The sequence below is a fragment of the Pogona vitticeps genome, chromosome 3, assembly GCF_051106095.1.
Source record: "Pogona vitticeps strain Pit_001003342236 chromosome 3, PviZW2.1, whole genome shotgun sequence".
Lineage (NCBI taxonomy): Eukaryota > Metazoa > Chordata > Lepidosauria > Squamata > Agamidae > Pogona > Pogona vitticeps.
In genome coordinates, this window is record NC_135785.1 from 116,248,016 (window position 1) to 116,261,525 (window position 13,510).

At 44.2% G+C, this 13,510-nt stretch overlaps 1 protein-coding gene across 3 annotated transcripts in view; it reads left to right on the forward strand.

Annotated features, from left to right (window-relative positions):
- The first annotated feature begins 358 nt into the window (after positions 1-358).
- Positions 359-13,510, forward strand: part of LOC110077785 (transmembrane protein 150A) — a 47,994-nt gene continuing 34,842 nt past the window's right edge. The window contains exon 1 of one of the 3 annotated variants that reach the window (XM_072994939.2): positions 359-747. In XM_072994939.2, coding sequence (XP_072851040.1) covers positions 683-747 — 65 coding nt within the window. In that variant the 5' untranslated portion in view covers positions 359-682. Of the gene's footprint in view, positions 748-2,579; positions 2,834-4,707; positions 5,111-13,510 lie in introns of those variants that run through there. The other 2 variants (XM_078391149.1, XM_072994938.2) reach the window with 2 other exon arrangements.

Sequence of the window (13,510 nt, forward strand, 5' to 3'; positions counted from 1 at the left end):
AATAAGATCTATGATTTCACAGTGATTTGGCAAGGATCCCACATAAAACCGTATGAAATAATGACTATCCCTTCTTGATGTCATGGATGCGCCCTTCACTTTCTTCCTCAGCTCAGACATCTCCGAACTTTTTACATCTTGCCAGCCGTCGCAAAGCCTCCCGCGGGTCTCCCTCTCGCGTCTTCGCCTGGGAACCCCGGCAGCGCCAAGGGGAGGAAGGCGTCCGGGCCTCCGGAGCCGCGTCTCGCTTCTGGCCGCCGTGGCAGGTGAGCGCCGCCGCGGCCGGCCTGGCCGAAGACGCGCCGCTCCCGCCTTCCGCCGCCGCCGGCCCTTCCCCGAGCAGGGGCGGGCAGAAGGTCGGGGCCAGCCCCAGGGCGGGGTCACGTCGTCCCAAGCCGGCCAGCTCCTCCCTTCGGGGGGCAGGCGGGAGCGAGCGGGCGTTTTTGGCCGCGGCGGGCGGGCTCCCTTTCGGAGCCGAGTGGAGTTGCTCGGCATCTTGTGGCGCCACATCGCGCTCCCGTCCGCTGAGGCGGTGGAAGAAGCGGAAGGCGCCGGAGGGGCTCCGTGGGGCGGGGGCGAGACGCCCCCAGCTAAGCCCCCACCCCCTCCCCGTGGCGCCCTCGGATGGTGCCTGGGCGGGCCAGTCCCCCCCCCCCATCGCGGGCGCGCCCCGGGGCCCAAGATGCCAGCCTGGGTGATCCTACCCATCGCCTTGCCCGCCTTCAGCATCACCGGCATGTGGATCGTGTGAGTAGCGCGCCTCCTTCTCCCCGGCCGGCTGCGGCGCTCTTCCTCACCAGGCGACCCAAACTTTCCTCCCCCGCTGCCTTCCTTCCCCGCCCCCCCCCCCCGCCCCCGTGGCTCTGGCGAAGCCGGAGACGGTCCCGGCCCGCTCCTCGTCCTCTCTGCCGCCGCTTTTTCTCCACGCCCTGCCCGGCCTCCCTCCCCGCGGCTCTGCGCCAGCGAGTCGCTCCCCCGGAGGCTCAGCCCCGCCGGGCTGCGCTCGCTCGCCCTTCTCCTCCCGGCTGGCTCCCTTCCCTCCCCTTCCGCGCGCCGCCCTTGCAGCCGCCGAGCCGGAGAGCCCCTGGGCCGGCGGTGAGTCAGGGGGAAAAGTTTCCGTCGGGGCTGCTCTCGGGCGGCGAGGCGGCTTCCCTCCCGCGCGGATCTGTTCCTCGGCCAAAGAAGGCCGCCTCGCTACCTGCCTGCCAGGGGCCGCCACGCAGGCGCCTCGGGCCGTTTTGCCCCGGGAACCCGTCCTTGGGCGTCGGAGAAGGGCGCGGGCACCGGCTTGCCGAGCTGCGAAGCTTACTTGGAAGCAAGTCCGCTTGAAGGAGTGGGAACGTCCTGCCAAGTCAAGCCTGCCGTGCCCTCGGGCTCCGCTTGGCTTTCCCGTTTGCGCGGGAGGAAGCGAGGCGCCCGGGCTGACTCCGGCCGGGATCAGGGGGCGCCTGCTTGGCGAGCGTGTGCTTCCGAGGGGATGCCCGGCGAACGTTTTTGCAAGCGCTTCAGCCTTTTCGGGCGAGGCACGAGAGGCAGGGCCGGTCCGGAACATGTTGCCTTGGGCAGGCGATCCGGAATGCAAGGCTCAAGTAACGTAATGATGGGCTGTTAACTGGCTTTTCCTGCTATTATGCCATCATGTGCGCTGCTGAAGGCAGCCTGTTCCACCCACCCTGCTGGAGGGGGTGCCCTGTGGCATACGTGGAGAGATTGTGAGGTGCCTTTGAACTGTAAGGCAAGGGGGTTGTCAGGTGAAGGGGGAACAAGATCTGTTAATCAAGCAGATGTTTGGATGGCCTTAGGAGGATGCTGATGATCTGGTTGCAAAGCTGGCCTTCCCCTTTGGAGAAAGTGGTGGTGTCCACAGTTTCAGGTCAGGGCTTGGATATTAGTTCCATAATACTCTGGTGAAAGGAGGACTCCCTCAATTGAAATCCAAACAGGGGAAGAATTACTAGTTTACCAATCCTTAGGTCCCCCCCCCTACAAGGTAGGCTACAAGAAGAACTAGAGACCAAATTGCTAATATGCGCTGGGTTACGGAGAAAGCCAGAGAGTTCCAGAAAAAACATCTTCTGCTTCATTGACTACGCAAAAGCCTTTGACTGTGTGGACCACAGCAAACTATGACAAGTCCTTAAAGAGATGGGAGTCCCTGACCACCTTATGTATCTCCTGAGAAGTCTGTATGTGGGACAGGAAGCAACGGTTAGAACTGGATATGGAACAACTGATTGGTTCAAAATTTGGAAAGGAGTATGACAAGGCTGTATATTGTCTCCCTGCTTATTTAACTTGTATGCAGAATACATCATGCAAAAGGCAGGACTGGATGAATCCTAAACCGGAGTTAAGATTGCCGGAAGAAATATCAACAACCTCAGATATGCAGATGTTACCACTCTGATGGCAGAAAGTGAGGCGGACTTAAAAAACCTCTTACTGAAGGTGAAAGAGGAGAGCGCAAAAAAATGGTCTGAAGCTCAACATCAAAAAAACTAAGATCATGGCCACTGGCCCCATCACCTCCTGGCAAATAGAAGGGGAAAATATGGAGGCAGTGACAGAAATCTCCCTGGAAAAGACCCTGATGTTGGGAAAGTGTGAAGGCGAGAGGAGAAGGGGATAGTAGAGGACGAGATGGTTGGACAGTGTCATCGAAGCTACCAACATGAATTTGACCCAACTCCGTGAGGCAGTGGAAGACAGGAGGGCCTGGTGTGCTCTGGTCCATGGGGTCACGAAGAGTCGGACACGACTAAACGACTAAACAACAAGACTCCCCCTTCCTCACTCCCCCACCTGTGGTGCTGTTGCCATTCTGAATGGGCAGGTAAGGATGAAAGGAAAGGAAAGAGAGAGTGGCTCCCCTGGGCAAAGGGATTCAGCTTTGGCAAGCAAATAACACAAAGCACATCCTAATTTTTGTGAGATGTAGCTTGGTTTAGTTTTGAGGCAAAGCTGAGGCAAGCCATGGGAGACTTGTCCCTCACTAGACCTCGCATGTTGCATTCTTGCACATGTTTAGAGTACCATTGTGCTTTCCTTTGGACTGGACTAGCTGATAAAGGGGATCTGCAGAGATGGCTCGTGCCTTTTGAATTGGATCAGATGACACACTGCATCTTTGCTAGCTGTCACTCTTCCTGAGGACTCTGCTTCAAGTGTCCCCGTTTTTTTTTTTTAAAAAGCAAGCTTAAACAAAGGTGACACTTTGTTGACAGATCCTTGTGGGTGCAAGCTCCGTTTACAGAGGTAGTCTGCATTGCCCCTTCTCCCCCTTGCATGTTTCCTTAAGACAAGGCTCCTGCTCACCCACCCCAGAGTTCACTTCTGTTGATCATTAGCTGTTGTTTATTGTCTGCTAGTCCATGTGACAGCACTTGTATCTAAGCCAGCATGCATTAATTTGGAAGACTGTGTTTCACAAGCTGCTGCCTCCACACTCATAGGCGATCAAGAGGAGTTAAAACACTACTAGAATCCCACTTGCCGGCAGTAGAATTTGCCTGGATTCACTTAGCCATGTCTCTTTTGTTTCTTGGCTAAGGTTCCATTCCCACCTTAACCTTCTAGTCTTCAAAATGAGAATAGTAGGAGGCTCCCAAGGAGGCTGTTAAGAACACATGAGAAATGGAAGTTCATGGTGGTCTCATTTAAGCAGCTGTCATCCAGAGCAGTCTCCCAGGAATGGCGTACGGTTGAAATGCTGTTCTGACCTACTCTGTAACTTATGGGCTTCAGTGTAGTTCAGATGCCTCTAACGAAGGCAGATCGGCTCCTGAATTAGAATGTGAGATTTCCCATCATGTCTATTATCAGGTTGGTCTACTGCTGCTGTGCTGTCTTAACTGTCCAGAAATATAACCTTTTCCTGAAGTAAATGGATAAATAGTATGTCGATAGATCAATTAATAAAGAAAATATATATGACGGAAACAGAGAAATATTCTGGCATTTCGTGCTTACCCTCTCATTATTCTCTGGCTCACCATTTGTCTTACACCTTTTCCCAAGGTTTTGGGAGAAGTGAAGCTGCAAAGGTCATTCCCTATCCTGAGACAAAGCCAGATGCCAGGTGATGCTGCAACAGACTTAGAAGGCGCAGATTAGAGTATTAACTGGTTTTGGTTCCAGAATTCGCAGCTGCAGTATCTGTATGTCTCACAAATCTTCTGTCTAAATGTTAGATAGAGTGACTGGTTTTAACCTTCTTCAGAAATTTTTGTCAGGGCTGATCTCAGTGATTTCTAAGATTTGTTTCTACCTCATGATAGGTTGGATGGGGGTGGAGGATAAGCCTATGCGGGTGTAAGGACAGAAGTTGAAATAGGGTGATCTTGTTGGTATGTCTTTACAAGCTGACTTCCCTTAAAAGGTAAAAGAGAAAAAGGAGATCTGTTTATCCTTGAATAAGTTTTCCTCAGATCTGCATTAGGGATCGGACTTTGATGTTTAAATGAAAGTAGAAAAACATGAAAGAGGTTCTTTTATGTTTTTGTGTGCTTTTAGTGATTCTTGAAAGAAATCCTTTAAAACATATCATTCATATTAATGAAAGAGGGGAAGACAAAAGTTCTGTGTTCTTTTGCGATGCCCTTTTTCATTTAACCTTTCTGTCACCCTTTGTCAAATGACCCAGGAAATGTTTTATCCCACAACGTCTTAAGAGCTGCAGCCAGCAGCCAACCAGAATGTCCAGGGGAATGGGAAATTTGAAGTAATAAAAGGGTCAGGATTGGTTCGACTGCAGTGGGAGTGCTCTTCTTTTGTTTTGCTCATTCCTTGTAGATGTACAGGGTCCTAGTGCCCCCATCTTGTGCTGCCTGTGTCCCTCTGTCTTGCTCCTTCATTTTCCCTTGATTTTTATAGAGGGTTCCTGCCATTTCTTAGGATTTTTAAATTTTTTATTTTCTTTTATTTTTTACTGCTGCCATTAGCATCCTATGTGTGCAATTATATCTCCACAGGGTTGTGTGTTTTTAAACCACCCCCCACCCCACCCCGTTTCTTTGAGGCGTCCCTCTTCTTTGGTCCTTTCATTTCCTAGATTATTTTTGCTGCATTTCTGTTGCTACACTGGAAGAGAAGAGATTCAAGAGGAGATATGGTATGGTGAAAGGAGAGAAATCTCCCTATATTCTAGCCATTTTGGCATGGGGGTTTAATTGTATTTTTTGCCTTTATTTGCTTTCATGCTTTTTTGGATGAAGTAGCTGTGTCCACTTTATTTTGCTATTTGCATACTTTTGGAGCAGATTGATTCTCTGTTGCCTCTGCTTTTTGGGGGTGGTTTTTATAGGTTCTCTATGGGTTTTTTGGACTAGCACCAGAAAACACAAATGATGAATGAAACAAAATGATCTGAGAGAAGGGGTCCCTTTTTTTTAAAAAAAATGAAAGGACTAGTATACAACCCCCCCCCCCCAAAAAAAAAACAAAAGAGGCACCCCTGAAGAAAACTGGAATTAAAAAAAATAAATGTTTTCTTTGTGGACATTGTCTGCATTTTTCAAATTAGCTTGCTTTTGTTTTATGATTAGTCACTGGGAGGTAAATAGAGGCTTCATTTGCAAGTCTGATTGCACAGGCAGTGAATACTTAAGCTGCTGCATGTCTGGGGGGAAATGTAATAGCAGGAAGTATGCATTTCCCTTAATGTGTGATTTGATCCAGAGATAAATATAGTGAGTGATGAAATGTATGATATGTAGTGGTTAAAATATTGGGCTAGAGCTAGTATTTATTTTACTATGAAACATGTTGGATGACTTTGGTCCCGTTAGTATCTGTCAGCCTAAACACACTGTGCAGGGTTTTTGTGAAATTAAAAGGGGGAGAGGAAAAATAATGTATTTTATGCTACTTTTAGTGTGTTGTAAGAAAGACAAGGTATAAATGAAAATCAGAAATGTAGTAATGTTTATATCAATCCATGACAATGTTGGGATTTAAACTTAAATTCTCAGCTAGCACTATTTTGACTCCAGTGTGTTAGACTGCAGTCCAGTTTTTATTTCCTGGTAAGTGCTGATATAAATGTGGAATGAAGGAGGACTCCTGGCCTGAAGGTTGGTGCTGTTCCAGCATAACCTAATTAGGAAGGGAAATCCAAGGAAGTACTGTATTGGGAGGAGATAGATCTCACAGCTCTTTCTCTTTTATTAAAAGGGAATTCATACCAATTAATTTATTGGTTAGAGATTGCCTCCAAGTGCAAAGGGGAAAAGCGCCAGTAGCTATATAAGCTACTGGACTGTCAGGAAACAGGCTGCATGTGCCATTTTTACCTAGTGAGGTAAATTTTGACAGGGTAAAATCTCAAGAAGCTAGATCTTAAAGATTTCCACCACCCCCTCCATTCCTTCACCCAGATTATAAAAGTTTGTTGTTGCAGTGGCACTCCCTCAATAAACAGCCGCAACAGGGGTCACTCCATCCAAATACCTCTTCTCCTTTAACCTCTTGTGTGTTAATCAACTCTGGAGCAGCTCAGGATATCTTCCCCACTTGACTGGCTGTGGGAGTCTGTTTGGTCTCAGCAGTTACAACAAAGGTGGCTTTTATTCCTTTTCTCTTTCCTTTTTATTATAGTACAGCAAATAGACGTGGATGGGGAACAGAAACAGAAATAAAACCACACAAGCTGGTTATTTTGCTAAAAAAAGAAATTGTGCATTACTTCACATGTTTCTGTTAAAACTAAACAGAAAGCAAGTAGAAAGCCTTATGAATAAGCGCAAGTGTTAGTTTGCAACTAAATAAAGTCTTTATATTATCTGGGAGTATAATATAAATGTGTTGGTCACACCTTTTGGAATGCAGAATTTGCATGTACTTTGGAAGGGAGGATAATTTATGTTGTTGATAGATTTCTGTTTATTCCTTTTAGTACGTGTTGAAAAACATAGAACAAGGTTGTTGTCTTAAAGACTAAGGGCTAAATCTAGTTGACAGTCCCCAACTATAGCTGGATAAAACCAAAGCAAAATAAACAACACAGGAACATCATGGCAAATGAAAGACTGAGTTTTATATATTCCAGTGTAAGCTTTCATGGATTATTCCACTTCATCCAGTATATCAGAGTGGAGTGAAACAACGGTACATGTGTATTTAGGAAGGCACAGGGAGGTGACAATGGCATTACTGACACAAATAATGGATTGGAAGAATGTTGGTTGCATGCCCTGGATAGTTTCACACTTGCTATGAAGTGTGAAGGCTGCAGAAGGTTCCATCTGTGGTCAACTCTTCTGCCAGCGGTTGATTATTTTAATGGTCTAATAAAGATAATCACTTACCCTCGCCTTCAGGTGGCCTGGTGAAGAGGCTGGTCCATGCAAAATATTGGAGGGAAAACTGTATATTAATGTACGCATGATGACACAAGAACCCTCATTGATATCTAATCCCTTTAAGACACTTTGTATTGCTTTTGTATATAAGTCTTATTGGTTCATTAGATTTACTCCTGTTACAGCTATGGTGCTGGTTAGGCTTTTTCAGAATACTCTTCTTCCATCTACCCATCTGGCGAAGTGCTTTTGAAACTGAGGGGAATTTTCAAAGCAGTTTGTTGAGTGAAAAAGGCCAAAATATTCTGCTTCAAACTCTTAGTTTCACTCTTTGGAATACAAACAGAAGGAAACTTTAGTTGTTATTGAGTGGCGTTGCACTTTCCCGTTAAATGGAAAAACATGGTGTTTGTTGACAGACATAAACATAATTTGTCATAAAAATAAATACATATGAACTATTATGGCATTTATAATACTTCAAAATGAATACACTTGACTAAAAAAAAACAGTTCATAATTAGTTGAGTTAGCAACAGGATAATGGATTCAGTTTTAAGAGATTATGTGTTGGCTTTAAAATGGCCATATTTAAACTAAAATTCCATTACTATGGAAGGAGTTAGACAGAGCAAACCTGTGGCTCCACGGCACTAGAGAGTTCCTGCACCAGATTTTATGTACATGGTTAGAAATGAATGGGCTCTCAGCCATGAGTGAAGAGGCTAATGTGGAAGTAGGAGATGCTCATTGTGACATTTCCCATAGCTCACCTGCCACCCCACAAGAGAGTCCAAAATGCAAGCAGCTGAATCAGGCCATATCAACAAACAAGGACAAATCACCCATTTTATGCAGCCCACTTCCAAGTACTTTGTATTACAGCTGGGATGTTTGCAACAATATGTTGTTTCTGGGAAATTTTCTGTTCCATTTCTCTCAGCTGCTATGAGGACTGCAGCTCAAGGAAAATGGGAAGCCTGGATAGTGGTGGCAGATGATGTCACATTCACGATCAGAAAACCTGGGGGCTTCAGCCCTTCAGGCCGTGGATTCACTACATTGCAGGTCCTAGCTGCAAAATAGGCAGCAAAATGCTATCATTTTAGAGAAAGGATTAACACAATAACTGCCTTGGCATCACTGCTCCAACCATTACACACTCTCACTCATACACTGCTTTACAACTGGTGCTTTAGAAAGCCTGGTTGCAGCAGAGAGGAGGGAAACCAAGGGACAAAGTTGAGGAAGAGGCTGAATGCTGGTGTACTAAAGAAAACTGTAACTTGTGTGACTCCCCTGCTCCCTTTGATACACAGAGTAGCTGAAATTGTACAGTGCATACTGAATAGCCCCACTGATTGTGTGAGTGTTGAAAGCAGTAAGGCATTCTGTGTTATTGCTTTACCATGGTGGATACAGCTTCCCCAGTTATATATTTGTCTCCCAAGCAGCTTCCAAAGATAGAGGAGAGTCCTGCTAGAATAAAAAGGTGGCAATCCCAAGGGGAATAGCTGTTGGGACATTTCTACTACTGGTTGGGTTGCAGATCTCTGTTCGAACTCTGTTCGTATTCATGCGCTGAATTGTAGAACTGAGATGCAACCTGTCACCTTCTCAGTTAGCCGCGATTAGTTATGGCAAGTTACTTGAACCATACATGAATTCTCACAGGATTCTGGCCTTTGTGAAGCATCACCGTTATCTGTACCACATTAGTGTACCCAAATAAAAGTGTACCTTAAGTTTATAAGGTTGCACGTGGCTGAGTATAATGCATACTCGTTTGTGACGCTGATGAGCTGAAACTGCCCCCTTAGAAAAGCTGCCATTTGCTTAAAAACATCAGTAGCAATATTGAGCTTTCCTTTGTCTAGAATGCCAGCTATCAGAGCTACAGCACAATTATGATGTCTGCTTGCCTTTGCCAGAGGGTGATGGATGTGACAGTAGACATTTTAGTTATGGGATGAACCACTGGTTTTAGGACTAGAAGCAACTTAGAATTAAAGGTGGCCTAGCTGTTGATTCTTAAGACCTTTCGTCGCTTGCAAAGCATATGGAAGCTATTGTCAGAACCATGAGACAGATAGGGATCACAGTTTTTAATTTATTTGCATGTTAAATAAAATATTTTTGTCCCACCCTTCAGTCAAGGCCCCTGGTGGCTTTTAGAAACCAAGACTGTGATATGCATGATATACTGTGAAAACATGCATACTACTCTGGGTCTGTTAGGCCAAACCGTATTGCTTTATTTTTCATGGAGCTGGAAGGTGGTCCAATTCAAGGATTCCCTTTAGCAGCAGTTCATTTCTTTTGTCCAGCTCAATTCCATGTGCCACAGGAAGTGGGGCAGAGATTATCGGTGGATTGCAGCTCCCATTAGTGGCAGCAGAAGCTCTGAGAAGCTTCTGTCTAACGAATGGGTACTTCCCGTTGTGTGTGTGTGTGAGTGTGTGCCCTCCTTGATCTTCTATTCTAATTGCATTACCTCAGGTGTAGTTCATAGCATGGGGCAGGGTATATTTGATTTAAATCCAAAACAATTTTTTAAAATTAAAATTATGTTTTAAATTGTGATTTAAATCAATTTGATTTTTTTTTTAAAAACCACACATTGATTTTTATCTACCCTGCTACAAGTCGTGTTGTAAAACAGAAATAGGATGAATACTATTGCTTTGGAATCTAGCACACTAAATCTAATGTACTAAATTTTGTTCTCGTTCCATATAGAGTTGATTCTTTGAAATGAATGAAAAATTGTTATTCAACACTTTACATAGGTCCCATTGATTTCGATGGGTCTACTGTATTTGGGACTAAAATTGGATCAGTTCAAGGACTCTGCCAGCCTCTTGTTTTCCCAGAGGATTAAAATCTACATTCTTAGAATCATGGAACTGAAAGAGACCCCAGCAATCATAAGAGTCCAACCCCAGGATGAAGCCAGAAAACCACAGCTAAAGCATTCCTGACAGGTGGTAATCCAATCACTGTTTAAAAACTCCCAGTGAAGGAGTCCAGCAGCTTCTGAAGTATTCAATTTTTGAACCGCTCTTACTGTCAAAAAGTTCTTCCTAGTGTTTAGTTGAAATGTCCTTGTAAGTTGAATCCATTGCTTTGGGTCCTACTCTGTGGAGTTGCAGAAAACAGATTTCTTCCATCTTCAGATATTTAAAGATGCCGGTCATATCTCCTTTGTGCTTTCTCAAAGCTAAACATGTCCCACTCTTTCAACTGTTCTTTATAAGACTTGATTACCAGATCTTTTGCCTCTTTAATCATTTTCCTTTGGACATGTTCCAGCATGGTTGATATCCTCTTCTTCTCAACCCGTGATGCTCAAAACAGATCTCACCTCAAAACAATATTTGAGGTGAGATCTGACCAAAGCAGATTAGAATGGTACTACTATTTTCTTTGATCTGGACACTACCGTTGATGCAGCCTACTATTTTTCTGCATCCTATTGTTGATAACATGTTTAGCTTGTGGTCTACTAAAACCTGTAGATCCTTTCCTCAAGCCATATGTTAACCTATATTTGTGTCTGATTTTTCCTCCCTTCAGTATCTCACCTTTAAGAAAGTCTAACCCTTCTTGTACTTCCTATCCTTTATTATTATATCTGGCTGTGTGATCTCATTTCTTTTAAGTATGATTAAAATCACTTTTTAAAAAGTCCAGAGTATGTGCTTTACTATACCCAGCTTTCCTTTTCTTCAGTACTATAACAAATCTCAAGATGGTATGGTGACTTTTCCGTGAAGTTCCCACTGTTTCCATTTGTTGGCCAGTTACTTTCTGTTGGTAAAGACCAGATACAGGACAGCTTCTCCTCTTGTTGCTTCTTTCATCTTCTGAAAGATGAAGTTTTCAGCTAGGCAAGTGTAGAATTTGTTGGACTTTGCAACCTTGGTAGAACAGATGTCAGGGTGGTTGATGTCTCCCATTACTGCTGTGTCTTTCCACTTTGAATGTTTGGTAATCTGATCTAGGAGGGCATCATCTAGATCTTCAGGCTGGCTAGGACATCTATAGCAGACCTCCCCCCCCCCTCTTGTTTCTCTCCCTCTGATATTTTCCAAGGGCTTTCCAACAGCACTCCTTGACCCAGCTCCAGCACATCCTTTACATACAATGCTACTCCTCCACCCTTCCTGTTTAGGATATTTTTTAAAAATAATTCCTGCCATTCGTGGATCTCATCCTATTAGGTTTCATTAATGCTATTATACATTTGTCTTCCTGTGTCAAGAGTTCAAACTCATCTTGTGTGTTTCCCATGTTCTGTACATTGGTATAGGGAGATTTGAAGCTGTAGGTCATTCCTTCCAACTGTTTCCTTTTTCTCTTTCCCCATCTATTAATGGATTCTTGTTCCACTGTCCAGGTTTCTGGTACATTCCTGCCCCCAGTATTTTTGTCTCCCTGTCCTCTGAATATGATTCAGTTTAAATCCTTTCGGTTCAGTTTGCAGGACTCCCAGCAAAGACACTCATCCCAACCCATGTGTGGATGCGCCTGAAGCCACTACGATATCTTCTCTTTTAGCAAGACAACAGACTTTTACTTACAGCAGGTAGAGGTTTCTGCATCCTCAGGCAGAAAAAATAAAAATAAACAAGCTACAGATGTTACAGGTCACTGAAAAAACTCCTCTGACTTCCAAAGCTTCTGTTTTGTGCAGATGCTGGGAGAACATTCCTTGGCTCCCTTCAGATACTCATGCAGAATGCCCTGTCCCTGTTTATTCACCCTCCTCGTGAACTGTTGTTCACAGAGACTCTAAGGATAGTTATAGACTTGGCAGCTGCCAGCTCTGTCCTCTTTTGTAGATTAGATTTTTGATTAAAACAAGAAATGTATACTAAAAATCTGGTGTTTGCCCATGTACAGGTAGTTTGACATGTGTTGCATTTCTCCCCAGAATTCAAACCTGGGTTTGCTCCACTTCTGCCAGATATTCTTTCCGGCACACTGAGTAAGCAGTCAGGAGGAAGTTTTGACCTTCTCTTTATTGTGAATGACCGAAAAAGCTGTTTGCTTTTTAAAGATACTAATTTAAACAGTCTGGGTGCAACCACCCACCCATCCACAACACCTGTTCAATTTGCCCTCATTCTTTAAACCAGAAACCAGAAGAATCCATTTTTAATATTCTGGGAAGAACTGCTTTGGGGAGGAAGTGGCTTAGTGATGTCACCTAGCCAAGGGGACACCTGTACCATCTGGATTGCTCTCCATTCGATCTAAATAAAACTTAGGGAGTGTGTTTCTGTGGCAGGCTCATGGCTCAAATTATGTAAGCCAAAATATGTCCCTAAGCAGTGCTGGTAAATGGTGTATACATTAACAAATACTTATTGTATGCAATGGGTTTGGGTTTAAATGAGCATTGAAGACTTGGCTCTTTCTTCCTGGAGCATTAGGATCTCGGCCTCCCTTTTACCATCCTTTTTGTCATCCTCTCCATCACCCTTTTTGCCACTTTTATTGCCATCTGTTTTAATTTACCCTATTTGGCTTGTATTAATTAATTTATTTTTATCGTGGGTTAATATTGTTGTTTATACTGTTGTTAGCCGCCCAGAATGGCCTGGTTGCCAGATCGTGCGGGATACAAATTCAGTGAATGAATGAATGAATGAATGAATGAATAAATAAATAAATAAATAAATAAATGAACAAACAAACAAATAAATAAATGTGATTGCTAATAAGGTTGGAATTTTTCAGGCCTGTGAGCAGATGGGTGTACATTTCTTCATTGCTGTGAGGTTTGTCATGGCAATTTGTGTTACTCAGTTGGGTGGAAATTGTTGCAATTTGCTTGGCTTTGCAGTGGTGATCGATCCGTGGATTATCTTTCTATCCTTGATCCTAGTTATGCAAATGAGTTCTGTGTAGCAAAGAAACAAAAATAATTCACCATTATTGAGGAAGGGGATGTGTGTGGGACTTCAACACTAGATAAATATTGTCAAATGGAGCATAATTTGCTCTTGGGGTTGAGGATGGGAGCTGATTTCGGATGCCATTAGATTGGCCTGGATTTGTTGCTTTGCCTTTGTGAAAATATGTTTAAGTATTGTACCTCTGACTTCTAAGTCCCAATCTAAACAGTAAAATTAGCACATCATTAAAGGCTGGAGCTCCCTGAAATGATATGACATCTGATTTAGCCGAACCTGCCTTGCCCTACA